The sequence below is a fragment of the Mus pahari genome, chromosome 10, assembly GCF_900095145.1.
Source record: "Mus pahari chromosome 10, PAHARI_EIJ_v1.1, whole genome shotgun sequence".
Lineage (NCBI taxonomy): Eukaryota > Metazoa > Chordata > Mammalia > Rodentia > Muridae > Mus > Mus pahari.
This window is the reverse complement of record NC_034599.1, coordinates 101,125,040-101,151,690: the sequence shown is the minus strand read 5'-3', so window position 1 is coordinate 101,151,690 and position 26,651 is coordinate 101,125,040. Positions and strand designations below refer to the sequence as shown.

Here is a 26,651-nt window from a genome sequence, read left to right as displayed (position 1 = left end):
GGCCTGTGCAGGTCTGTGGAGAGCCAGTTGATTGCTGGCTTTGGGGCCAGAAGGTCGTCTGAAGAGGCCGGAGGCTGCCTACCCTGTCCCTTTGCCTGCTGCTGGGACCATGGGGGCTGGGGCCAGCGCCGAGGAGAAGCACTCCAGAGAGCTGGAGAAGAAACTGAAGGAGGATGCTGAGAAGGATGCCCGGACCGTGAAGCTGCTGCTTCTGGGTAGGGGTGCGGGCCAGTGTTGGGGAGGGGACAGCTGCCGGCCAGCTAGGCTAGGCAAACAGCCTCTCCTTGAAGCAGGGATTCCTTAGGGGAAGGAAGAATGACAGTGTGGTGGGAGCCATTCCCAGACAAGGCCTGACAGATGATGATGTCATATCCCCAAGGTGAGGTATCCCAAGACAATTTCTTGGGGACACTTTTTTTTTTTTTTAAAGATTTATTTTATGTAGGTGAGTACACTGTCACTCTCTTAGACACATCAGAAGAAGGCATCATATCCCGTTACAGATGGTTGTGAGCCACCATGTGGTTGCTGAGAATTGAACTCGGGACCTCTGGAAAAGCAGTCAGTGCTCTTAACTGCTGAGCCATCTCTCCAGTTCCCGGGGACACTCTTCTCTGCAGAAGTGTATACCATTCAAACACACCATTGTATAAATGCTCAGGCACATTTTGCCCTCAGGCTGTAGCCTTGGGTTTTCCAGGCCTGCTCAGCAAGGTCTTCTTGGCTCTTCTTTCTCCCTTCGGAATAAGGTCTGAGAATAACTCTAGGATGACCCAGGTCCACAAAGGCACTGGGTGCCAGAACTTGGTCATCAGTAGACCTGTGAAACAGCCTTAAAAAGTGGAAAGATGCCAGGCAGTGGTGGCGCACGCCTTCAATCCCAGCACTGGGAGGCACAAGCAAGTGAATCTCTGAGTCTGAGACTAGCCTGGTCTACAGAGTGCGTTCCAGGACAGCCAGGGCTACACAAAAGAAAAAAAGGAAGTGGAAAGATATCGACGTCTACATGGGATAAATAAAGCCAATCTCACGATCGCGTGGGTGCTGAGGGGACATGCGGGTACTGCCACTGCTTAACCCAAGGGAAGAGAGGGTTGCTTTAGAAGAGCAGCCGAGGTACTAAGCCAGAGCCCCAGGAGAAAGGCCAAAGCTAAGCCGGAAATCCCATTAATTGTATCCAACACCCTTAAGGAGTGCAGGCTCGGAAAGGATGTCAGCTCTGTCCTCTCCCCCATCTGAGGATGCTAATTCCCTCTGAGCCTCTCAGAGACATCTCCCTAGTTTCAGGTGAAAAGCAGAGGCTGGTCCATTCAGATAGTCCTATGCATGCGGTACTGAAAAGCTCCACAAGGTGGCACTAGAGGGCTTCCTTATTTTGGTCTCGCGGCTTTCAAAAGACTTTCTACAACAGAGTTTTGGGAAGCCTCCTCCTTTCCACTGGGCACAGTTGAGGTCCCTTAACTGATGTAGGTCCCTTTTGTCACTTACAGCCATTTTCCTTCAAGGGTCTTCAAGACTTTATTTTGAATAGAGATGAGGGCAAGTATATCTAGAGGTCTAGTTGGCACCCCAGGGCTCTGATCCAAAGAAGTGGTGGTCAATGCGGCTCTGAAGCACAGCTTTCCTTTCAGGTGCCGGTGAATCCGGGAAGAGCACTATTGTCAAACAGATGAAGTGAGTGTTCCCTGCCCATCCTAAGGCCCCTAGTGGTGGGTGGGTGCGTGCACATTAGAACCTGTCCTTCCCTACGGCCCCAGGAGGCTCTGACTTTGCTGGTCTTGGCTGCAGGATTATCCACCAGGACGGGTATTCGCTAGAGGAATGCCTCGAGTTCATTGCCATCATCTACGGCAACACTCTGCAGTCCATCCTCGCTATCGTTCGGGCTATGACGACACTCAACATTCAGTATGGAGATTCAGCCCGGCAGGTGAGGCAGGAGGCAGGCTGATGGTGGTTAGTCTTCGAAGGCTCATGGCACCTGGTTAGGCTCAGGTTCACAACCACTACCCCGCCCTACCACCAGGATGATGCCCGGAAGCTCATGCACATGGCGGATACTATTGAGGAAGGCACAATGCCCAAGGAGATGTCAGACATCATTCAACGCTTGTGGAAGGACTCGGGTATCCAAGCTTGCTTTGACCGAGCCTCAGAATACCAGCTCAATGACTCTGCCGGCTAGTGAGTACATGTGTGGATGCAGGGGGGGCAGGGGAGGTGGGTAGGCAGGACCCCGCGGGTGTGATCGCCCACGCCACTCACCCACTCATACCGGGTGGTCTTCTTCAGCTATCTTTCAGACCTAGAGCGTCTGGTGACTCCAGGATATGTGCCCACTGAGCAGGACGTGTTGCGTTCTCGTGTCAAAACCACTGGCATTATTGAGACTCAATTCTCCTTCAAGGACCTCAACTTCAGGTAAGACCCCTGCGCTAGGAGCTCAGCTGGCCTCACTGGAACGTCAGTGAGTGAAGGTCCTACCCTTGCCGGAAGAAAGGCTGGTCATTTCAGATGCCAAGCGCGATGAGGGCTCTCCAGCCAGCTTAGGAGGACAGGGGGTGCCAGTGGGCATATCCAGGAGACCAGACACACCGGTCTAAATCTGGACCCGGCTCTACCCGACAGAATGTTCGATGTGGGCGGGCAGCGTTCCGAGCGCAAAAAGTGGATCCACTGCTTTGAGGGTGTGACGTGCATCATTTTCATCGCTGCGCTGAGCGCTTACGACATGGTACTGGTGGAGGACGACGAAGTGGTGAGTGCCAAGTTGGGCCTGAGTGTTTGAGAAGGGAGGTGGAGCCGGGGGTGGGGGGCGGGCGGGGGCGGGGTGGGAGCCAGTGAGACTCACGAAACAGAAGCTGTCTGGGAGCGGTTGGTGTCGGGAGGGCAGAGACCCAGGGGCAGCTGCCTGCGTAGCCTGGTGCCCAACAGCCGCTCCCCTCCCCAGAACCGAATGCACGAGAGCCTGCACCTGTTCAACAGCATCTGCAATCATCGCTACTTCGCCACAACGTCCATCGTGCTCTTCCTCAACAAGAAGGACGTTTTCTCCGAGAAGATAAAAAAGGCACACCTCAGCATCTGCTTCCCCGACTACGATGGTGAGATCCCTAGGCCCGGCCGCCAGGCGGTGCCCCAGCCCCACGATTCCCGCCGCGCGCTCCTTCCCGCGGGAAAAAGGTCTTCCCGCGCAGAGCGAATGCTGCCCTCTGCCGCAGGACCTAACACTTACGAGGATGCCGGCAACTACATCAAAGTGCAGTTCCTGGAGCTTAACATGCGACGTGATGTGAAGGAGATCTATTCCCACATGACGTGCGCTACCGACACACAGAACGTCAAGTTTGTCTTTGACGCTGTCACCGACATTATCATCAAGGAGAACCTCAAAGACTGCGGGCTCTTCTGAGGTGGGGTCCTAGCTAGCCAGACCTTCCTCCATCCTTCGCCTTAAGCTCAGGGCGCTGCTAATCCTGCCCCTAGTTCCTCATTAGGTTTACTGCTTCAGACTGACTGCCGCATTCCCTGTTGCCAACCCCTAAGCCCCGTCCCACTGCTCTCAGGTTCCACCCATTATCAGAAGCCCCTCCCCCTATTCATTAGCTCGACATCTTTTCATCCCTTCCCAACCTCCAGATGGACTGATTCCAGGGCTGCCCCCACCCCCGCCTCAATCCCATTTATTTTGCTGTTCAAGGAGCCTGAGATTCCATTTCCTCTTCTCTTCACAGGTACCTGAATTCAGGTGTGTCTTTTGCCCTGAGACGCTGTAGCCCTGCAGCCCTATAGTCCCCTCAAGCTGCTGCTCTTGTAGCCACACACCCAAAGGCCTGAGGCTTGCAGTGCAGACCCTCCCCCAAGTACCCAACTCGACCCTGCTTTTCACCGCCTGGCTGCACTGGCCTCTTGGACCTACAGCAGCCAGCCTGAGCTAGGACACCGCAGGACTTGGGACAGCTGGAACTCACAGTGACTCAGCAGTACCCTAGTGACCCGCCTTTTCTGCCACCCCCACCAGCAGCAGCTCACCAGCAGATGCCGGTTCCACAAACAGCCCTCCCTCCCCAATTTCCACGAAGGGCTTGAGGTATCCCTCCCTCAAGCAGTAGGCCGGTCCAGCCTGCTACCTGCATATGACAAGTCCAACACATGTCCACCCAGTGGTCAGTGACTGTCCCTCCCAGTAGCCTGAGGACTCCAAAGTCCAAGCTCCGGTTTTTGAAGTCTCGCATAGAAAAGTGAGTGACTTTGACGTAGGTGTCAGGGAGAGACACAAGCCAAACCCATTCCCGAATACCAGGCTCAAGGTTTCTCCCAGTCCCTTCTCCCTCTGGGTCTTGCCCCTCTGTCCTTGGACACTTCCACACCACACCTCATCCACCCACACACAATACTCAGGGCTGGCTGATCAAGGTATGCTATATCGAAGGAGGGTATTATTGACAAAGCTATGACCAATAATTAAGCCATGCTGAGGGGTGGCTCAGAGCAGAGTCCAACCCCTATTGATCAACCATGGGCAAAGAATATCCCATGTGAGGTTACAGGCGATTCCATGTGATCGCAATGTCCCTCCTGATTCAGGGCCCATTCCTTAGGAGGGAGAACTGAAAACCAGGTCTAAACCATTAGAGACAATGTCCCCCAACCCCCAGCCACTTCTGCTACCTTTGCTTAAGCCTGAGGACCAGAGCCAGTGCTGCTGGAAGAGGCTAGATGTTTCTGTCCAACAAGGCTAGGGCACAACCTCTCCCTTCCTTAGCTAGCTGCGGACTCAGCAATAAACCTTTGCACCAGGTCTGCTGTCCTTCTTTGGGTCTGTGGGGGAAACTCAGCCATCATGTGTCCTGCACATTTATTAAGTTCCTAATACTAGACATCAGTCATGTAGGGTTCCCAGTGCTAGACATCAGTCATGTAGGAAGATGACCCCCTTCCAAGGTAAGGGTCTAGCCTGTCATGGGCTGTGGGATCTCAGAGGGGATTAGTGGATCCAACCCATGGTGTTAGACAGAGGCTGAAGGATATGGAAAACGTTACTGGGACAGGTTATGATCAACAAGGAGTTTTTGCTTACTTGTTTTATGAGACAGGGTCTGTCTTATTGGATAGCCTAGGCTGGCTTTGAACTCACCACCTTCCTGCCTCTGAGTGCTAGGATTATAGGCATGCCTCTTTGATGACACCTAGTGCCAGGGCATGTGAGACAGATGTTCATCTGACAGATGATAGAGTGCATAAGAGTTGGCTGAGCACTTGGAACTGTGGGCACAGGAGCTCAGCGAAGCAGAGAAACAAAAGATGGTAGAAGACAGCAGATAGGACCAAACACCAGGAGAAGGTAATGAGGACTTACGGAAGCTCTCAAAGCTCGGACATGATTGTGGCTAGGATTAGGGTGAGGCAAAGGAGACTCATCACCTCCAGAGCAGCAGTGGCAGCCAAGGGCTGGTGCGCTAGCTCAGGGTCTTAATCCCAGCACTCAGAGAGCAGAGGCAGGTGGGTCTGTGTAAGCTGGAGATTCTCTCGGTCTACATAGCAAGTTCCAGGCCAGTCAGGGCTACATAGTCACACACACACACACACACACACACACACACACACACATACACACCCTTGTTTAGGGGAACTGGAGAGATGCTCAGCAGTTAATAAGACATAATACTTATGTCCTTATATAGAGGACCTGAGCTCTGCTCTCACAGCGAGCTGCTCACAGCCCCCTGTTGCTCCAGACCCACAGGAGCTGATGCCTCTTTTAGCTTTAGAAGGGACCTGGACTCACATCCACAGACCCCCACACGGACAGACCCACATAAAGATAAATTATTAACAAAATAAGTGTTTTGTTTTTTTGTTTTAATCTGGGTACAGGAGAGAGACGGCTCAGCACTTAAGAGCACTGGCTGCTCTTCCAGGGGACCTGGGTTTGGTTCTTAGCACCACATGGTAATTCGTAACCACCTGTAACTCCCATTCCAAGGAACCTGATGTCTTCTGCTGGCTTCTGTGGGCACCCGGCATACACATGGCACACACATATGGTACATAGGCACCCCTGCAGGCTAACACCCATAGGCATAAAGTAATATAATTTTTAACACTTTTAGTTGGGTGTGGTGGTACACGTCTTTACTCCCCACACTCCAAAGGTAAGGCAGGTGAATCCCTGTGAGTTTGAGGCCAGCCTGGTCTACATAGTGAGTTCCAAGACAACCAGAGCAACATAGAGAGATAATGTCTTTAAAAAGGCAAAAATGTAATCTTAAAAAAAAAAATTAGTTGGGTAGTGGTGGCACAGGCCTTTAATCCCAGCTCTTTGGAAACAGAGGCAGACGAATTACTGAGTTTGAGGCCAGCCTAGTCTACAGAGTGAGTTCCAGGATAGCCAGGGCTACACAGAGAAACCCTGTCTCGAAAAACCAAAAAACAAAAAACAAAAAAGATCAAAATGTCAAGAATACCACAGGAAGACCTACAGAGTCAACTAACCTGGGCCCATGCTCACAGAAACAGCCACGCAACCAAAGAGCATGCATAGGCTGGATCTAGGTCCCCTGAACATGTATAGCAGATGTGCAGCTTGGTCTTCCTGTGGGTCCCGTAACAACTGGAGCAGGGGCTGTCTCAGACTCTGTTGCCTGCCTTTGCATCCCTTTGCCCTGGCTGGACTGACAGGTCAGGCCTCAGTGGAGGAGGAGGCTCCCTGTGCCAAGGTGGTTGGAACCCATGGGGAGGGGGTATGGAGGAGGAGGTGTGGGGGAGGACTAGGAGTAGAGAAGGGAGGGAGGGGGCTGTAACAAGACTTAAAGTGAATGAATGAATTAATTAATTAATTAATGAGAAAAATATCAAAACAAGAACAAAGCAATGATGGTTTGGAAAGTAGCCTTGGCTTTCTAGTAAGTTCAAGTGAAAACTCTTTTGAAGGAAACAGGGGAAGCCAGGGATGATGGTACAAAAAAACTTTCATTCCAGCACTCCGGAGACAGAGGCAGAGGCAGACAGATTTATCTGAGTCTAAGGCCATCCTGGTCTATGTACAGAGTTCTATGCAGTGAGGCCCTGTTTCACAGAGAAAAAGAGGGAGAGAGAAGGGTGTGGGAAGAGGAAAGGAAAAGGAATGACTATAATTTGTTCGTCTGTTTGTTTGTAGACCAGGCTGGCCTCAAACTCCTGAGTGCTGGGATTAAAAGTGTGGCACCACTGCCCAGCAAATGTACAAATGTAGTAAAATTTTTAGGAAAATTATATATCCCACCTTTAATCCCAAGACTTGAGAGAGGCTGGTGGGTCTCTGTGAATTTGAGGCCAGCCTGGTCTACAGAGTGAGTTCCAGGACAGCCAGGGCTATACAGAGAAACCCTGCCTCAAAAAAACAAAACAAAACAAAAAGCGGGGAGGGGCAGACTAATGGGATCTCCTTCATTAGCTGCCCTGTTTGGGAAAAGCTCTTGAGTAAGGGGAAGAGAAGAACTTCAGCTCTATATGTGAGCTGGACTCCACCCTCCAGAGATGGTCTTGAGTACTTGAGTACGGGGACTGGAACTGAAAAATAACATTCCTAAGTCTTGTGTGCGGGAGACACTGCCCGGCCCTAAGCTGCACTGTGTGTGAGGGAGGTCTCCTAGGCAGAAGTCCTTAGCCCTACTTACCACAGCAGTGTAAACACACTCTAAGGAATTAGTGCCTGACGGCTGATTTAGAATCCAGGGCAGAGGGTCCAACAGAACACCATGGTCATATCTGTCATATGGGCTGGGGGTGGGGGGGTATTTACTATGTGCCCTCCAGTCATCCTGTCTGTCCTACAACCTCAAAGTGTCCCCGAGGGCCCTCATGATCTTTTGCTCTGGCTCTGACAGGTCTCGCCTGGCCAGGCCACTGACCAGAGATTAGACAAGTGGATGGTTACGGCCACTGACGTCAATCCTGGCTGGGTGACCACTGGGAGTCTGAGCCCTCCCATGGGCAGCAGCACGGTCCATGTGACCTGGGCTCATTAAACTGCTTCAGTGGCCAGAGAAGCTAGGGGCCAGATCTCAGGGGAGAGAGGGCCGACATGACATGCCAGACCTGCAGAGGCAGGGAAGGCAGGGAAACTACCAGCTCTAGGGGCCCCAGTTGGGGAAGACTAGATAAGAGGATTGCCTATGGGTTTCCTCCATTCTTTTGCATTTATAGTGTGACATTTAACTCTGCTTGTGTCCAAAGAGCAGCTTCCTGGGCACTGAACAATGAACGAGTGTAGACTTGGGTCATCCACTCTGGAGTGTGAAACAATATTTCCCTTTTCTGTGAACCCTTTAAGTCCCCAACTTGTTTCCTTAACAAGTATCTCATCTTGTTACATAGTATACATAGCAGGGAATCTACTAGTGTGTACCAGGGCTCTCTCTGGGGAGTTCTTTCTTGTCCAGCCCCTGCATGTCACTTCCATCCCCTGAGCTGAGTCTGCCCCACAGGCTCCTCCACTGGGATTTCATTCATTGGTGCACTGATTCTGATAGACGTTTGTCATCCGCGTATCCTACGCAAAGCACATGAAGATGCCAAGGCTGGGACTAAGTGTGTTGGGGGCATTGATTGGGTAGTCACAGCAAGACCTAGAATAGCCGGCCACTTCTTTGGCGATTTGAACACCTTGGAATGCTAAAGGACAAACCAGAGGTCGCCAAGGACTTAGGACCATGAGGATCTCAGGTTGGTGAAGCACAGGCAGAGGGAAGAGAGGCACAGAAGCATGAAATTTGGCCTGTTCTAAAAAATGGTAGGATCATGTGTGGTCAGCCAGGCTGCGACAGGAGTGGGCTGAGCAGGAACAGGTTAGGGTGTGTGTGTGTGTGTGTGTGTGTGGTGTGTGTGTAGGAGCCCGCAGATGCCCATGGAATTCGTGGATCCAAGAAGGATTAGGTTAGAGGTGAAGATGGGGCATCAATGCTATAGAGGGTCTGGAGGATGTGTGTAGAATGTGTATGAGAAGAGCCCGCCCTATTGGAGGTTGGATAGGTAAAGGCCAAAGAAGAGGGACGGGGGATGGCACCAATGTGACCTTGGAAGGAGCATCGATTCTAAGCTCTATCCCACATGTCCGGCAATCTTTTAGGCCTGTGTCTGAAATGTGGAAATCAGGGAATAGAGTCAAGGGCCAGCCTAGCACCACAGGTAATAAGGCATTCCTTCTGAGAAAGGTACTCCACCATGGAGGTTACAAGGACCTCTGGAAGAAGGTGCCTGGCCTCTCTCTGAGTCCTATCCGGGCTGTGCAGCTGATGCAGGCTGGGCTGGGAGATTCCGCAGGTGGCTTGGCTCTAAGGAAGGCCTCAGAGGTCTGTTTACCCTGGCAGGGGTCCAGGCCTAGCAACAACAAACAGTCACCCTTCCCCCAGCTTCAATGTGATTGCGATTGGCCTTACCCAGGGACCCCTCATCACTAAGTCTCCAGGCCTTCTCCCTCAGAAGCCCAGCACAGCCAGTCTCGGCCTGTTCCGTTTGGACTGAGGACTCCAGTGTCCATATGCTGAGTGACCTTGAGCCTAGTCAGGACCCTCAGGAACTGCCCGTGGATGCCACTACCCCTTGACAAATATCTCCTGTGAGTATCCAAGGTGACTCTGTCTCAGCCATTTTGTCTTCCCTGTTCCCCTCGGGGCTGGGATTGCAGGCATGCGCCACTCTACCCAGTTTCTCATGCTGTGTTAGAGGCTGGGAGTCTAATGGCTCTTCACAATGTGGTAAGTGAGCTCTGGTCTGGCAATTATGTCAGCCTCGGGTAAGGATGCAAATCTTTCCTTCCTGTCATCTAGCTACCGGAAAGGTAGGCTCGGATGGCCTGTGTTCCTGGAGTTGTTGCCACCCCAGGGCCGGTTTCCTTAGTCCCTCAGCTCCCGAACCCTCTTAGGCAGCATCTGATTTCAGTTCATGGCTTTCTCTTTATTCCCCTTCTCTCAGGCCAAAGGGCAAGACAACCATTTCTTTCTGATAGAGAGGGAAACTGAGGCACGCTTGGGCTTGGCTGTGCTGGTGTTATGAGTCAGCAGGAAGGGAATCCAGGGCTTTGGGATTTGAGGAGTCCCGACTCCCAGCCTCGGGCAGGGAAGGATGAGATCTGGCCTCTGAAGGCATGTTTCACAGCGTCAGGAAGTAGATATGACATCAGGAGGTAGATATGACACGAGAAGTCCAGCTTGGAGAGGAACAGCAGAGGCCATGGAATTAATCGGATCAGAGCCAGTGCCTGGGAAACAAGAGGCACAGCTGTTCTGAGAGTCGTCCTGGCCCCTTTAGCCTAAAAGGTCAACGCCTTCCCTAGCTCCCTACCCGACCACCTACCTGTGAGCACCGGAGCCCTAGGTGGGAATCAGGTAGAGGTGGCACTGACTGCCAGCCAAGAATGAGCCCTCCCTAAAGTCTCTTTCTCACATGTCCTGCCCCCGTTTCTGATGGGCAGGCTGACAGCAGTCACTCGCTCTTGGAGAGCATAAGCGGGGCAAGGCTTGAAAAGCCACAAAGCGATCTCCCCTTGTTTTCGCTGTCCCAGACCATATTTGCTTCAGCCTCTGGGGTACTATCTCGGGGGAAGAAAAAAACTGATTGAGGTAGCCCCTCCATCCACCCTTGCTAAGCAAAGGCGACCCAGGCAAGGTAGAAAAGGCATAAGTCTGAAAGCCGTCCGTCCCAAGCCCCTCACTAAAGTTAAGCCTTGCGGTATTTCTATTCCTTCTGGTTGAAGATCTCTTGGGGGGGGGTAAAGAAATGTAGGCAGAATGTTTCAGGGGTTCAGGGCAGTCACAGTCCTCACAAAGATTTCTGCTTTGACCTGAACCATCGCCCCGATCCTTCAAGGCTCAAGCGACCCCTCCCCAATCAGGGTCTCCCACCTATAGGCTCCGAGGGCACCAAGGGCACAGACTGCCCCTTTGAGACAAGTCGGCCAGGCCCCCGCTCCTCCCCGGACCAGCCCCTCCTCCCTCGGGCAGCCTGGGATTGGCGGGCCGGGGGCGGGCCAGGGGCGGGGCCGGGCACCCTTCATCCCCTGCTGCTGCAGTTGCTGCTTCAGCCCTGCGCTCAGCCTGGAGCAGAGCAGATCTCACCCTCTGGAACGGAGTGTGCTGAACGTGCCCACCACGAGGCCAGGTACGGCCGGGGGATATAGGGCCACCAGCACAGGGGCGCTGGGCAGAAGGAGTCCACAATACCTCCCCCAGTGCATAGTGGGCTCTGGGCAGCTCTCCTTGTACCCCGAGACCAGGGCAGGCGTCTCAGCTTTCCAAGAGTCAGAATCTTGCGAGCTCCAGAGCACAGGTTTGTGAGCCTGCCGGTAGGCACCAGCTCCAAGCTTGCGCCAGGGTGCGGGGAGGGGCGGCACCTCGTCGATTCCGCTTCTTGGTAGAGCCAAGCAGGACAGAAGGGGACAGCAGCCCGGGTGATCCACAGAACACCTAGTTTGAGGCTCAGGAAACAGTGGACCGACTTCCTGAGTCAGGACCCGCGGGCACCAGCTAAAGAATGGCCGGGAGTAGACCCTGGAGCGCTGCCCCGACGGGCGCCTGAGAGGCAGATCCGCCGGCTGGCACGCCGGCAATCCGGGTATATTTATCCCGCTCTCTGGGCAGTTTGAGGGCAGATCGGGCCGGGACGCCTGAGGGGCCGCGGGGTACATGCTGGCCCCAGAACCAGTGCCATTTGCAGTGGGGCCAGCGGGCACTGCCTGCTCTGGGTTTTTGTGGCTCTTAGGCCTGAGGGCGGGGTGCAATGGGCGCTCCTGTCCACCTGTGGATCTGGCTGGCCGAGGTATGAGAACTAGCCAGGGCCCAGGACGCAGTTTTCATGAACCTGCCCCTGCTGGACTGGCCCCTTCCATTGGCTACAGGGAATGCGTGCCGTTTGTTTACACTAGAGAAGGGGGCCAAGGATGGGGCACGTGAGAACTGCACCCCAAGCGCAGCTCCCCCTAGCCACGTGACCTGAGGCCTGTATCCAGGTCCGCCTTCTCCTATGTGAGGAGGAAGGGGGCTCTTGCACCCTGAGGAGTAACCACGGAGGTCGTCTCCATAGCACTTTAGCCCACCAGTAGTGTTCTTACCCCTTCTGCTTTCTCCGTGTCCCACCATTATATTGTGTCCTAAAAGAGACTTCTGGTACACAATCTGGGATAGGGGCTTATTTTCCAAAAAAGAAGTCGGTTCCTTGGATCACTCATTGTGTGATAGGGTGTTAGAAAGCTAGATAAATCCAAGGATAGTTCGATTTGGAAATAGGGAACATCTGCACAGCTGTGGAGACCTCTCCTAAGAAGCCCCGTGATGGGAGGGATCAGGAGTGCATGCAGCCACGCCCGGCACTTTGGAGAGGCTGGATGGCTGAACCAGGAATGCGCTCTCTGATTTCTTGGGTTTGAGCATGAAGACTGTGTCTCTGGGAAAGATGAGCACGGTGTGCCTCAGAGCTTCGTTCAGCCTGGGTCTGGGGATCTCATCTCCTCACTGCCTTTCAAATCATCCTTCTGAGTGTGGATTCTTATCCCAGGCTTGCTGTATCCCACAGTCCAAGGCTTCAGAAAGCCAGGCCCAAAGACTTGCTTATTCCTGTACTTGTATCATGGGCCACCCCCCCACACACACACACACAAATGGAGAAACAGGCCCAACAAAGGCAAGTAGATCATGAACTCCAGACTGAACCAGGAAAAGATCAGAAGCTGAATGAAGCACACCCTGGGAGTCTGCGCTGGGCATGAGTGGAAGCAGAAAGACCGAGGGCAAAGCATGTTTGCAAGGCAGTGCCTGTGAGGGACTAAATGCCGTTTAGGCATTTGTGTGCCCAGCAAGCTGGAATGTGATGTCTGTGCTGTCGTTGTAGGAAGGGGCCCCGTGGGAAGAGTTCTATTGTAGACATCACCAAGGACTGGGTCCCCCAGAGTAGGTAAGTTAGACTGAGAACTTTGAACGCATTCCATTTATTCAGTAATACTATTGAGTGCCTACTATGTGTCTTGCACACAGTGTGACCGGTGAGAGCATAGTGAAGAGGTGGGCCTTTGACTTTGGGTGGGAAGACAGACACAGGAGGCTAGGGTGGGGGCTCTAGAAGACCAGGCAGCACTTCTGGGGGCCAACGGGAAGGACCAGCTGCTGGGGCAGGAGGGGCTTTCCTGCCAGTGGCCCAGGGCTGCTTGGCTTTGAATTTCCGCTCTGCGGGCCACGTCCTGTCCACAGCCCCTCAGTCAGCACGTCTGCACCTGTGTGTGACCACTGACAATAGGAGTCGCTCCAGCTGACCATCGCATCTGCTTGTCTTTTCCTCTGTTCAGGTAAATAAGTCACAGGCACCAGCCTTGAGGTCTCTGGACTTCCTAGTAGAGCCCGGCCTTATGACCTTCCTGGGCTTGGCTCCACTGGATGGGGCATGGCATCGGGCTGGTGGGATAGGACTTGAATTTATAGAGACCTGAAGATGCAATAGTGGCCTTGTGGAGTCCTTCCTGGGTTCTGCCCAGGGATCCATGGTACACACGGAGCCTGACACACACCTGCCTCATACCCTACACATGGCCATTGTGGCTCCTTCTCCCTCCTTGCTCCTTCTAGTGTGCTCTGTCTTCGTTGGGGCAGAGGTTGTTTGATTGTTTGTTTTGGTTTTGTGGATTTTGTTGTTGTTGTTATTATTTCACGACAGGGTTTCTCTGTATCCTGGCTGTCTTGGAACTTGTATGGCAGACAAGGCTGGCCTTGAGCTCACAGAGATCCATCTGCTCTTTGTCTCCCAAGTGCTGGGATTAAAGGTGTGTGCCACCACGGGCCCATCTCTATTTTTGTGTTTCTTCTTTCTTGTTTTTTTTTTTTTTCTTTTTAAGATTTATTTATTTATTGTATATAAGTACACTGTAGCTGTCTTCAGACACACCAGAAGAGGGCATCAGATCTCACTACGGATGGTTGTAAGCCACCATGTGGTTGCTGGGATTTGAACTCAGGACCTTTGGAAGAGCAGTTAGGAGCACTGAGCCATCTCTCCAGCCCTATTTTTGTGCATTCTTTTTTGTTTTTTGTTTGTTTGTTTGTTTTCAAGACAGAGTTTCTCTGTAAAGCCTTGGCTGTCCTAGACCAGGCTGGCCTCGAACTCAGAAATCCACCTGCCTCTGCCTCCCAAGTGCTGGGATTAAAGGCATGCGCCACCACACCCGGCTGTGCTTTTTTTTTTTTAAGACAGAGTTTTACTATGTAGCTTTGGCTGCTCTGGAACTTGCTATATAGATCCAGCTGGCCTCTAACTCGTAGATATCCCCCTGTCCCTGCCTCCCAAGTGCTGGGGTTTAAGGTTTGCACCGTCATCCTTGTAGGGCTCTGTCTCTTGCTGGCTATTTCTTGGCACCATCTTTCTGCAGCCCCTAAAGGGTCATCTTTCTTTCTTACCCCTCTCATTGTCTCTTTCTCCTTGCCTGAATAGCAAACCATCCAGTTATATATGATTTTTGGTTCTTTCTGTTTTCTTTTGTCTGTCACCCCGTATATCCACCCATGTTCCTCTAGCTCTCTGGACCCCTGGCTGGCTGGCTGGTTGTCTGTCTAGATCAGTATGCTTGGGCGCATGTGTGAAATGTGTGTTTTCTTTTGCATTCTCTCCCCTCAGATCTTTCTTCTCGCCCTCTCAATCCTCCTGACCTTGGATGTCTCCCCTCCTCCAAGCTGACCTTTCTTTAGCCCCCCATCAGGGTCTACAATGAGTCCCAAACTGCCTCAGGCCTGTGTTCCAGTTTCCCTTGAGGCCAGAAGTGCGGCTGTCCAAATATTTGGCCACCTCCAGGGGATTCCGGGTCGGCCCAGAGGAAGATGGGCTGGCTGGCGCAGGGTCTCCCCTGCCTCTTGGGGGCCACAGTCACGTGGTGTTCTGTCCTTTGCCTCAGCAGGACCTCTGGCTACACATCTCTCTGAACAAGCTGGCAATGGAGTCGGGAGAGGGGGCTGCTGCTGGCTCCAGACAGCTTGCATTGAGAGGTTCTAGCTACGGTCTCCCTTAGGGACTGAGCAAAGGGTTCAGGTCGAGGTGGGAGATGAGGCCAAGGTGACTTGTAAGCATCTGCTTGGCTAGGAAATGTACCCTGTCACAGGAAAGTCTACCTTCCGGCTCCAGCTGGGTTTCTTAGATCCTCCTAGATACTTCCGGATAGCCAGAACACAGACAAGGGCTACACAGATCCCAGGGCCAGGGAGCAGAGGCTGAGGCACAGAGTGGCTGGGGCATCAATGTTCCAGGTCGGCACCTTTCCCTGGCTTCGCCTGCTCTTACACATTCACCTCTTCATGCCAGCTGTGCTGGCAGCACACTGGCCACGTCTCGTCATTCTGTCCCATTGTCTTTTAGTGATGAGACAGTGGTTAGGTACAGACTGGGGTCTTCTATCACCAAAGTATGCTGTGGCCTGGGGGAGAAACGAGACGTGACTGGCTGCTCTATCAACCCCCTACTTGCCCTGAACCTCAATCTCTTACAGCAGTGGCTCCCAGCAGTCCCTGTGGCTGTGTATTAGGGACCTACAGTTCAAACATGTCAGCCATATACTGATCCCTCAGCAATGCACCCTTACTCCCAAGATGGAGTCCCCTCTTTAAACCGGGAGAAGCAGATATCTAGAGTTACCCTGACATAATGGCTAAGCCAGGGATAGGAGCTTTCCCTACCTTGGAGCCCCCCAGTAAGGGGCTCTGTGACTCTTCATTCCAAGCAGCCTGCTTCTTACCAGGTCTTCCTTGGGCTAAGTTCAAGGCTGCCCAGGCCCAGGAAGGCAGAGCTGCAGAAGTAAATTTTACATGACATCCACATCCCCGTCAGAACATACGATTACAGGACTGGGAGAAGTACAGTCCACCCTGTCGCCGGCCCACACTCGCAAGCCCACTTAGGTCCCCGAGAACTGAGGTGAAGAGCGGAACCTAGGGACTCGGATAGGAGAGGAAGCTGTGGTGCCCATAGTGGCTGATGCAAGCAACCAGCCCATCCTGGCCTGGATTCCTGGGCCTAGAAGTCTTTAATTAGCCAAAGTCAACACCTGCTGAGGTGTGCCTGATAAATTCTCACTCTGTGATGCTTGCGTGGGCAGGCGTTACTTGATGCACCGTCCTCCTGATGCTCCTCCCTCCCATCTCCCAGCAGAGCAAACAAGCCTCAGAGTGGTATGCTGGGCCAGACCATCAGCTCACTGCTCACACTACCCACGACTGACGCCATCCTCACGGCCTGTCTGAGGGTTCGGGGACCTCTCTATTCTAAGGCGTGACCGTTCTTTGGAACCCCCTGGCCCAGCTCTCGGAGGTGAAGCCTCAGGAGAGCCCCCTCATTCTGTCATCAGCTTTGGTCTAGCCTCCCAGAACCCCTAGACTTCAGGGGGGGATGAAATCCTGGTTGAGGGTGGTCTGTGTGGTGAGGCTGGTCTGAGCTGGGGCTCGTCTGGGCTCTCACCACCATTGGGGACAGCAGGCCCAAGTTAGGAGCTGTAAGAGATGAGCTGGCAGCCCTAGGAAGTATCTGAGATGTCCCCCCTCAGAGGATAAAAGCCAATCTCCACTCTGGGGCTGTGGTAACCTGCCCACACTGAGGTACCGACCTTGACTTAGCCTTTAAGGCTCTGGAAGGTTTGTCTACACTCAGACTCTTCCTTCTCCCCTCACCCCCTGCTGATACCACACCTCAGAGCCTAAGCCTATTCCCCCCTATGCCCCCACTGTGTTCTCTGCCTCTCTTCCTTACTTCATACCTTGGAGCTTCTGTTGGACGTTTAGACCTGACTACACTGACTCTTCCAGGGAGCCTTCCTTTCTTTCTTTTGTTTGTTTGTTTCTCGAGACAGGGTTTCTCTGTGTAGCCTGGCTGACCTGGAACTCACTCTGTAGACCAGGCTGGCCTCGAACTCAGAAATCTGCCTGCCTCTGCCTCCCAAGTGCTGGGATTAAAGGCGTGTGCCACCACTTCCCGGCTTCTCCTCTCCTTTTTAAAGTCCCAAGAGAATGTCTCACATCCAGTCGCAGCAGGAGATATAAAGGGTTGATGGTTGGGTACAGGGGTAATGGAACACAGGAGGACATCACTTCAATCAGATTGGAGGTCACTTAAGGACAAATATTCTGCATCCTTCCTGGGATCTCAAGGCAGCCTGGGACCCAGCAATGACTGGTTATGAATAATAGCCATCAGGCCTCAAAGGCTTTAGCCCACATCCTGAAAGGGAACAGGAGACCTAGAGCCAGAACCTCGGGCACCTCCCATAGCCATTCCACAGATTTAGTCTCCCTGGAGGCAGTGCTAGGCTGCTCTGTATCCTAATGCCAGAACAGAATGAAGCCCTACACACGCCGGCCCAGGCAAGCCCTTGGGGGCCTCTGTCATTAGAGCAGAAACAGTTGCTTGGCCTAGACTGCTGACTCAGCACACTCCTAGGGCTTGTTCCAGCTTGCTCAGGGTGGGGACCGAGCAAGGGCAACCTGCTGAGTGCCAGGGGGCTTTGGAGACCTGGCAGTGGCACCTTACACCTAGGTGAGATCCTGGCAAGGTTCAGCAGAAGGGCAACCTGAGGACAACCTAGGAATGACAGATGATCTACAGGAGAGAGGACAGCTTAGGGATGATGGATGATCTATGGGAAGAGAGTCCTAGAGTCTACATGGTCAGGATCCTGGGTAGGTAGGCTGGGATGATAAAGGGCTCCAAACTGGCAACCAGGGAAACAACGGTAGGTAATGGTGTCAGGTGTGGATTTCCCAGGGCTCAGCTATTTGAGATCTGAGCTTTGGGCTGGGGCAGTGGGTGAGGGTGCTCCGGCGGATATAGGGAGACAGATATCTATATGGTGTGGGGCCTAAGGCCTGAGCCTGGCTCCCTGTAGGATCAAGGATCAATCCCAGGTGTTTGTTTGAGCTCCTTGGAGCGTCTCAAAGAAGGTGTGAGACCATTGGGGGCTAGAGTAGGGCGAATGGATTCAGAGCTGCACTTGGGATACGCCGCTTGCCTCAGGCCCAGGCTCTGGCTATCCTGCCTGGCAGAGACAGCCTTTTCTGGTCTCTACTCTGGCTCAGAGCCCCTCCTGGCCACTTCAGCCTTTAGGATGTCCTGACGGAGCCTGGGTTCAGTTTGCCCAGACATCTTCTGGGCACGGTAGGTATCCCCTGGCCCCAGGGATGGGAGAGGAGCCAGTGAGTTGTCTGGGCAGTGCTCACTGTGGAGCAAGGAAGCTGGATCCTCTGCAGTCCAGCCTGGCCAAGCCCAGAGAGAGAGGGACACCCAGCAGTGACATGGGCTTCTCCTCAGCCGGCCAAACCCTGAGCTCCTGGCCCAGGGAAATGAGGGCTCAGTTTAGAGGGTGTCTTGGATGGCAGGCTCTAAGGATCAGGGCTCCCTGGCAAAAGAGGAGATGCTAGAAGGAAGCTGTGAGGAGCATGAAGAGCAAGTGGCCCGCAGAACTGTGCGCCCTGGGACATCCATTTCCTGGAAGGGCCCCTGAGGGCCTTTCACGACAGCCAGGCTGGATGGGCCCAGGTGTCCAGCCCCAGCACTGCCTCAGGCCTCCTGGCTCTGGAAGGGGCACCCTCTGCGCCTGCTGCCCACAGCGCCAGCTCTCAGCCCACAGAGGGTCCTTTGTTCTGACTGCCAACAGAGCCCGCCCGCCGGGCAGCTGGGAACGGGGCCCACACCCCTCACCCTCTCCCAAGGCCTCCAGCCGTCGGGCAGTGCCATTCTAGGTTAGCCAGGAGGCCTCTGGCATACAGGACCAGTTCAGGAAACGGTGTCCCAGGACTACTGTGAGGAAGGAGATGCAGTTCAAGGTGCACGCACGGAGTGGGGTCAGAACCTAGGGCTTAGCATTCAGGGCTTCTGGTGCTATTCAGCTATGGACTCGGGTCACCCAAATGACCCTCGCTTCACAGGTAGAGAAATTGGGGTCCCAGCGGCTTGATTGGACTGTTCTATGCAGGAGAGTTATTGTCCTGTCCCATCAGGATGTCCTAGGAGCTCTGGTGTTCAAGTTCTCCACACCCCAAAGACTGATCCCAAGGAAGTGCCAAGTGAACTTTCATGTGCCTGTCTGTCCCAAGTGACCCTCTCAGGGATGTATTATGGTCATTGACTCCATGTGGGAGACTAGACCATGACCCCAAGGATAACGCCAAGGACTGACTCATCCACAGATACCTGACTGTCGGTGTGAGAGCGGTGTTCTGGGGTGGTCTCTGAGCCATGGAGATACCTCGACAGACAGAAATGGTGGAGCTGGTGCCCAACGGCAAACACTTGGAGGGGCTTCTACCAGTGGGCACGCCTACAACAGACACCCAGAGGTAAGCAGAAAAGGGTGGTGGCTCAGGGCAGCCCTGGGCAGAGGTACAAGAGTCCCATGCGCTGGCCTCCTCTTACAGGGCTGAAGACACCCAACACTGTGGAGAGGGCAAGGGCTTCCTTCAGAAAAGTCCCAGCAAGGAGCCACACTTCACCGATGTGAGCTGGGCAGCTTGAGGGAGTTGGGGGACTGTGGGGAAGTTGGACACGGTGATGAGGTTCTCTGGGGACGCAATGGTAGACCGGGAGGCAACGAGGAAGACTACCACAGTACACCTGCCACTCCTTGTGCTGATTCCTCTCTTGTCTCCATTCCACTTCGGTGCCTGCAGTTCGAGGGGAAGACATCATTTGGGATGTCAGTGTTCAATCTCAGCAATGCCATCATGGGCAGTGGAATTCTGGGGCTCGCCTACGCCATGGCCAATACGGGCATCATCCTTTTCCTGTGAGTTGCCTCTGCAAATAGCCCTAAATAGCCGCCAACCATGACCTCCAAGGACCTTCCAGCTCACTGTCCAGTGGGTGGCCACTTCTTTCTCTGCACCCAGTTCACCACTGCGAAAACATCCACAGTCAGGCAAAAATACCTCAGTGTTCTTCAAACCCACAAGGCCAGCCTTACAGGCCTGAGTCTGTTCTACTACGTTTACACTCGATGGCTGAACCCTTGTGGCCAGGCCTTGTGTGGCCACACGAGTCCTTGATTTGGTGGCTCTGCCCTGAAGCCTGAATGGAAAACATGTTTGTCCCAAAGACTCAAGAAGAGGGGGGTGCTTGGAGGACAGGCTCAGGACACTCTTGACCCAGAGAGCCCTGACCCGGGTCATATTGCACCCTGGGTCAAAGAGAGTAACATTCATAATATCTCTGGAGTCTCCTGACTTGCACCCACTCCCTCTGGGTTGGGGAAGATCGGATATTGATGTCACAGAGTCCTTCCTCCCAGCCTCCTTGAGCTCATCACTCCCTGCCAGCCAACCCCCAGTGGCCTCTTTTCTGCCCTGTTCTCCAGGTTCCTGCTTACAGCGGTGGCCCTGTTGTCTAGCTATTCCATCCACCTGCTCCTCAAGTCTTCGGGGATTGTGGGTGAGCTGCTCTTGGGCTTGCAAAGGGGTGGGGTCGAGGTGAAGAGGGCCAACCCCCACCCCCAGATATCCTGACTTCCTGTGTCCACAGGCATCCGTGCCTATGAGCAGTTGGGCTACCGTGCCTTTGGGACCCCGGGGAAGCTGGCAGCAGCCTTGGCCATCACACTTCAGAACATTGGAGGTGAGGCAGTGGCTGGGGTGGCAGTATGCAGACTGGACAGCTCTGATGGCTGACTGGTTCAGCTGACCTCAGCAGCTATCCCCTTGTCTCCTTCCCAGCTATGTCCAGCTACCTATACATCATCAAGTCTGAATTGCCTCTTGTCATACAGACCTTCCTGAATCTGGAGAAGCCAGCCTCGTGAGCCTGGGAAATGGGGGGGAGGGGGAGGGTTGGAAGTAATGGGTACCAGCTATCTTGATAGACAAGGCAGAAGTATGGCTGGTGGTGAGCACGGGGCTGCAAAGAAAGCCACATTCAGTTCCCACTTGTGTGCAGAGTATACAGGGAAAACCCCGAGAGCCCGCAAACTAGGACCCATGTGACCCAGGACCCTGCATATGAGCAGAAGGGCCTCAGGCTTAACTCTAAGCACCTGCTATTCCTGACCATGGGGTCACCCCCACCCTAGCTGCCACTACCAAGAGATTAAGCCCAGGGCATGTGTGGGGGTGCCTACTTCTTAGCTAGCACCGGCTGAGCACCAACCTCGCTTTGTATTTAGGGGAAAGGATCAGAGGCTTTACCCCTGCTGTGGACAACCCAGTGCCCACAAGCATTGGTGACTAAGAACAGTGCTGGGAGGAAAGGACTGGGGGTGTGCACCTAGGGTCCCAAGGACTTCTCCCTAGGAAAGGCCCTTGAATTTGCCCAAGAAGAATGAATTACCCTGCCCCATTTACCCTTATCTATGCCCCATATTCATTTCCAGGAGGAAGGGGGCTGGAATAATACAAGATGCAGGTGCCAGGAGAGACCACAGGGGGCACACATTATTTGCAAGTCCCTGAGACACCTCCCCCACCAAGAAAAGCACAGACCCTCCCTGAGCCAGGTCCTCTCAGGAGACTGGACCCAGACCAGCAACACTACTAGCAACTTCAGTCACGGGGAACCCACACGAGCTGTGTCCCAGGCCAGGTCACCCTACTCAGGAGTGTGACAACCAATGAGCCCATTTTAGATAAAGCACAGGGAGACTTGGAGTGATGGTTAAATATTCATCAGGGAATACATTGTGGTGTCACTGGTCACTGGAGAAGCTGGTGACCCCACACCAGGCTGAGGGGCATCTTCCTGACCACTGCTTATTCCTGTAGGGTGTGGTACATGGATGGCAACTACCTTGTGATCCTGGTTTCTGTCACCATCATTCTTCCCCTAGCACTGATGCGACAGCTCGGTGAGTCACCAGGGTCAGGCTGTAGGGGGATGTTAAGGGACACAGGAGAGGCCCGAGTCTCACAGTATCCTCCTTTGCAGGGTACCTGGGTTACTCCAGTGGCTTCTCTCTCAGCTGCATGGTGTTCTTCTTGATCGCAGTGAGCCACCCTCCATGTTGGTCAGGAAAGAGCAGTGACCTGAGGGAGTCCTGTGTCAGAGGGAGGGGGCAGGGTCTCCTGGGAAGCTGGAGTGAGGAGACAGCTCTTCTAATCTTGACTGTGGCTTCCCGGTCCCCGTTGCCGGCAGCTCTGCCTGACTCTGACTGACACTCATGCTTCTCCACCCCAGGTCATCTATAAGAAGTTCCAAGTTCCCTGCCCATTGGCACACAACCTGGCCAATGCCACCGGCAACTTCAGCCACATGGTGGTGGCGGAGGAGAAGACACAGCTGCAGGGAGAGCCTGATGCTGCTGAGGCCTTCTGTACCCCAAGCTACTTCACCCTCAACTCACAGGTTCCAACAGGCCAAGCCGGGCCAGGGGAGTGGGGAGAGGCTTGGCGGGGAGGGGCTGCCTTGACATAGTCCTATGTGTCTCCAGACAGCATACACCATCCCCATCATGGCCTTCGCCTTCGTCTGCCACCCGGAGGTGCTGCCCATATACACAGAGCTCAAGGAGTAGGTGTCTGCGGCTGGGAGAGGGACAGCGGCTGCCTTGAGTTGGTCTGGAGAGAATAGATGTGGTCTTGGATGTCTGTCTGGAGGGAGATAAACTGAGACTCAGGTCACCAGACCATAGGTCTCCACGGTTGATAAGAGTGGGAATTAGAGCCAAGAAGGAGACGGGGAGACCCTCAGGTATAAACAGGTATCACAGCATGGCTCAGCCTGCCACCAAGTCCCGTCTCTTACTGTCCGCAGCCCCTCCAAGAGGAAGATGCAGCACATCTCTAACCTGTCCATTGCTGTCATGTATGTCATGTACTTCCTGGCCGCCCTCTTCGGCTACCTCACCTTCTATGGTATGACTGGATCGGCGCGGGTGGGATCGGGGGAGGGGGCCAGGCTGGGAGGCAAGGGCTGGTCAATGGTCACAGTGACTTTAGGCACTCACTAGATGTGCGATGCCTGACTGTGTCCTGCAGCTGTGGAGGTGAGTCTGAGTACCACTCCCCACAGTGTCAGGGTCCACCGTCCCCTGGCCTGCTGACCACCCTCCCTGCCTGCCACAGACGGGGTAGAGTCGGAGCTGCTACACACCTACAGCAAGGTGGACCCGTTTGACGTGCTGATCTTGTGTGTGCGAGTGGCCGTGCTGATAGCGGTCACGCTTACAGTTCCGATCGTTCTGTTCCCGGTGAGCCAGCGGGCAGGTAACTGGGCAGGCTGAAGGGAAGGGAGCGTTTAATGGAGGCCACCAGACTGATGGTTCTTCCCCCTGCCCAGGTACGACGTGCTATCCAGCAGATGCTGTTTCAGAACCAGGAGTTCAGCTGGTTGCGGCACGTGCTCATTGCCACTGGCCTGCTTACATGCATCAACCTGCTGGTTATCTTCGCCCCCAACATCTTGGGCATATTTGGGATCATTGGTGAGAGTCTGACCCGGCTGGGCAAGCAGGGTAGAACCACAGAGAGTTTCACTTCTACAGATCCTGGTAGACCCCTGGGTTCACACCCTACATTTACGAGGGCTATCCCCCATGTATGTGGTTTGGCCTCCTACCTGAACGCTTGTTTTTACTTTTGCAATTCATCTTGAAGGCTCAAAACCCCTGAGTCAGTCCTCTTTAATAGATGATCGTGTGGACATAGACAGCATAGCAAGACATTTTGGGCAACCACGAAAGATCTCATAATATCTTAGCCTGCTTTACATATGAGGAGGCCCAAGTCCAGCGTGATTAAAGGAACACAAGAGCTACAGTTGATGAGTAGAAGGACCCAATTTAGCTACAAGACTATTAGACTCCAAGCTTGAGGCTCTGTCCACTGTCCCATCCCAGCTGAGGTTTTGAGCTGGAAAATTAGACAATTCTGAAACATCTTTGGGGTGACCCGAGTCATAGGACTGATTCCTTAACACCTACTCCTCAGTCTGCCTTAGATCTGGAGGCTGAGAACTGTGAGATTGTCTTGAAAAGATTTGCTTCTGTGTGTTCAAAATCTGAGTCAAACTGAAGTCCACAGACTGTGAAGTGCACGGTTCAAGGGATGGAAAAGTCTTGGGAAACTCGGTGTTAGTCAGCTCTTTGTCACTGTGACAGAATACCGGAGGCAATTAACTTATAAAGAAAAAATGTAGGGCTGGTGTGAGTAAGGGTGTCTGTCTGCCACCAAGTCTGACAACTGGGGTTTGATCCCTGGAGCTCACATAGTGGAAGAAGAGAACTGACTCCTAAACAGTTGTCCTTGCCAGGCGGTGGTGGCACACGGCTTTAATCCCAGCACTTGGGAGGCAGAGGCAGGCAGATCCCTGAGTTCAAGGCCAGCCTGGTCTACAGAGTGAGTTCCAGGACACAGAGAAACCCTGTCTCGAAAAACCAAAAAACAAAAACAAAAACAAAAACAAAAACAAAAACAAAAAAAAAACCCAGCTGTCCTCTGACAGCCACATGTGCACAGTGACACACGTGCAACTACACACACACACATCTACAAAGCAATAAATATAAAAATTACCAAGCGAGAGAGAGAAAAGGTTCAGGGACTGAGGACTGAGGACATAGCTCCGTTATGTTTGTTTACCAGGCTATGCACGCCTGATGATCTGGGTTGGACTCCAGCACATGTAAACAAGCTATTGCAGCGATAGTCCCAGCACTGAGAAGGTGGAGGCAGGAAGAGCAGGGGTCCAAGGTCATTCTTGGTTCTACAGTTTGAGGCTGTCCTGGGATACAGGAGACCTTGTCCACAAACAAACAAACAAAGAGGTTTCTTTTGCCTCATACTCTCACAGGGGTCAGCCATGATTGACTGGTACCCGTTGATTTGAGGACTGTAGTGACAGAAGTGCAGGGCAGAACAAGACTGCTTACCCCATGGCCAAGGAGCTAAAAGGGAAAGAAGGAGACAAGGACTTACAGTCAGTCCCCTTAAGGGCGAGTGAGAGCAGCTGTTGCTAAGTTCTGTTCTCTGCAGGTGCCACATCTGCCCCATGCCTCATCTTCATCTTCCCTGCCATCTTCTACTTCCGAATCATGCCCACTGACAAGGAACCTGCAAGATCCACCCCTAAAATCCTGGTAGGAGGGGCCTTGGTGCCCGTGGGCTGGGGAATTCTTTGGCTAAGGGAATTCTCCTTAGCTCAGGCCTGACTCTCACTCCTGATCCCCGCACAGGCCCTTTGTTTCGCTGCGGTTGGCTTCCTGCTGATGACCATGAGCCTGAGTTTCATCATCATTGACTGGGTCTCTGGGACCAGCCAGCGTGGAGGAAACCATTAGGATGACCTCCGTCTTGTCCTGTCTATTCATCCTAGCACCCCCTGCTCTCTCTCTCTCCAGCCCCTGTTCCCAGCCAGGGGCTAAGTAAGGGGAGAGAGACAGGGGAGAAAGACTCTGTAAATACTAAGGCCTTTGGCTCCACCCATATCCTCTCCGTTGGAAGGTTTTTGTTGAAGAGCCAGGACCAAGGCCCATGGACCACCCCTGCTGGGCTCCAGAGCTGCAGGGGCTTCCTGCACTAGGAACAGGGTGGGGCTGTCGTCGCCTTAGATCCCATGAAACCCTCCAACCTCCTCCAGCAGCTGTGCACACTGAGGCCTAGCGGCCACCTCCTGAGGTCACATGGGCTGTAGGGGCTCACAGAGCCAGAAAACCCAGGCCTGGAGACATCCCCTAGTCCTGCTGAGAGACCACAGTCTACACCCGAGGGCTCGTCCCTGATCTCCAGCCCCGGTTCCAACACTTGGGCCCCAAATCTTGAGTACTCTTGTCTTCTTCCCTCTCCTCCATAGGGGACCCTATCCCATCCCATATCTGGGGTCAGCAGGTTCTGCTGAGGATGGGGCTGGTATGCACCCCAAGGGAATCCCTGCTGTTGGCCTTCACAGTCCAGGGGAGGCTGGGACTCCCACACCTCACGCCTGGGCCATGACTTACATTCCACTGCTGGGAGAAGGGAGGCCGGGCCCAGAGTAGCCTGCCCTTGGGAGTCAAAGACCCTAGGAGCCAGGCTGGCACAGGGATGGGGAGGCTTGCCTTTTATAAATATTATACACAAGACCAATTGTGTTCTATATTCTTGGTCTCCACAGTCCTCAGGTTTCTGGAAAATAGGGTAGGGATTAGTAACAATTGGGGGGGGGGCACTGGGGTTCTCCTGTCTGTTTGCTTGCACCAGAGTGGGAACTGAGCAAGACCCTCCACCCCCACCCCACCTCCTGCCTCTCAGACCAAGCGGTGGCGGTGGCGTGCTCAGACCCAGCTCTGGGCCTGGGCCAAGTTCAGCACAGACCTGCTTTCTCACGGGGTGAGGTGGGGAGGAATTAATGAGCGCCAGGAAGTGGGACAGAGAGAAGCCTGCGGAAGGAGGCAACGTGAGGTGCATCCCCAGCAGCTCCACATGGCGGGGGGGGGGGGGGTCTGAGCTGGGGGTAGCCGAGCTTTGCAGAGGCCTCGGGATAGGCCCCTGCAGCCCACCAGCTCTCAGGCCGGCTTGTCAGCCCACTGTCAGTGACTTAAAGCTGGAAACAGAAACCCAGGGAGCCTTTCCCTTGCAGGACTGATTTTTTATTAGTAATAAATACCTCTGTGAATAAAGGTCTGTTAGTGCGTCTCACCGGAGTCGGGATGGGATAGTTCTGAGTGGCTAAGGGAGAGTGAAGTCCAAGGCAAGGCAGGG

General features: G+C 53.6%; 2 protein-coding genes across 4 annotated transcripts; both read left to right on the top strand.

Moving 5' to 3' along the window:
• The first annotated feature begins 109 nt into the window (after window positions 1-109).
• Window positions 110-4,794, top strand: Gnat1 (G protein subunit alpha transducin 1). Its single transcript, XM_021206310.2, has 9 exons — window positions 110-215; window positions 1,632-1,674; window positions 1,789-1,930; window positions 2,027-2,184; window positions 2,293-2,421; window positions 2,629-2,758; window positions 2,951-3,104; window positions 3,222-3,413; window positions 3,735-4,794. Exons 1-8 carry the CDS (start codon window positions 110-112, stop codon window positions 3,410-3,412), a joined length of 1,053 nt encoding a protein of 350 aa, XP_021061969.1. The 3' UTR covers window position 3,413; window positions 3,735-4,794.
• Window positions 4,795-9,440: 4,646 nt separating this feature from the next.
• Window positions 9,441-26,032, top strand: Slc38a3 (solute carrier family 38 member 3). Of its 3 annotated transcripts, XM_029543360.1 has the most exons (17): window positions 11,064-11,139; window positions 12,865-12,927; window positions 19,182-19,331; window positions 19,410-19,488; window positions 19,662-19,777; window positions 20,345-20,418; window positions 20,509-20,601; window positions 20,700-20,781; window positions 21,741-21,823; window positions 21,904-21,962; window positions 22,153-22,320; window positions 22,406-22,485; window positions 22,729-22,829; window positions 23,040-23,164; window positions 23,254-23,398; window positions 24,948-25,051; window positions 25,148-26,032. In XM_029543360.1, the coding sequence occupies exons 3-17, from the start codon at window positions 19,231-19,233 to the stop codon at window positions 25,250-25,252; spliced, it is 1,515 nt and encodes a 504-aa protein (XP_029399220.1). In that variant the 5' UTR covers window positions 11,064-11,139; window positions 12,865-12,927; window positions 19,182-19,230; the 3' UTR covers window positions 25,253-26,032. The 3 variants fall into 3 exon arrangements, with proteins under 3 accessions (XP_021061981.1, XP_021061979.1, XP_029399220.1); XM_021206322.2 differs by lacking the exons at window positions 11,064-11,139; window positions 12,865-12,927 and adding an exon at window positions 9,441-9,598; XM_021206320.1 differs by lacking the exon at window positions 12,865-12,927 and having other exon boundaries at window positions 11,044-11,139.
• The last annotated feature ends 619 nt before the right edge of the window (window positions 26,033-26,651 follow it).

Excerpts from the sequence above, each read along its gene's own strand:
- Slc38a3 (XM_021206322.2), top strand. The coding sequence starts at position 19,231 with ATGGAGATACCTCGACAGACAGAAATGGTGGAGCTGGTGCCCAACGGC. Across the intron at positions 21,963-22,152 it reads TGGTGTTCTTCTTGATCGCA|GTCATCTATAAGAAGTTCCA; the intron begins GTGAGCCACCCT and ends TCTCCACCCCAG. Across the intron at positions 25,052-25,147 it reads GATCCACCCCTAAAATCCTG|GCCCTTTGTTTCGCTGCGGT; the intron begins GTAGGAGGGGCC and ends ATCCCCGCACAG.
- Gnat1 (XM_021206310.2), top strand. The coding sequence starts at position 110 with ATGGGGGCTGGGGCCAGCGCCGAGGAGAAGCACTCCAGAGAGCTGGAG. Across the intron at positions 1,931-2,026 it reads ATGGAGATTCAGCCCGGCAG|GATGATGCCCGGAAGCTCAT; the intron begins GTGAGGCAGGAG and ends CCCTACCACCAG. Across the intron at positions 2,759-2,950 it reads TGGTGGAGGACGACGAAGTG|AACCGAATGCACGAGAGCCT; the intron begins GTGAGTGCCAAG and ends TCCCCTCCCCAG.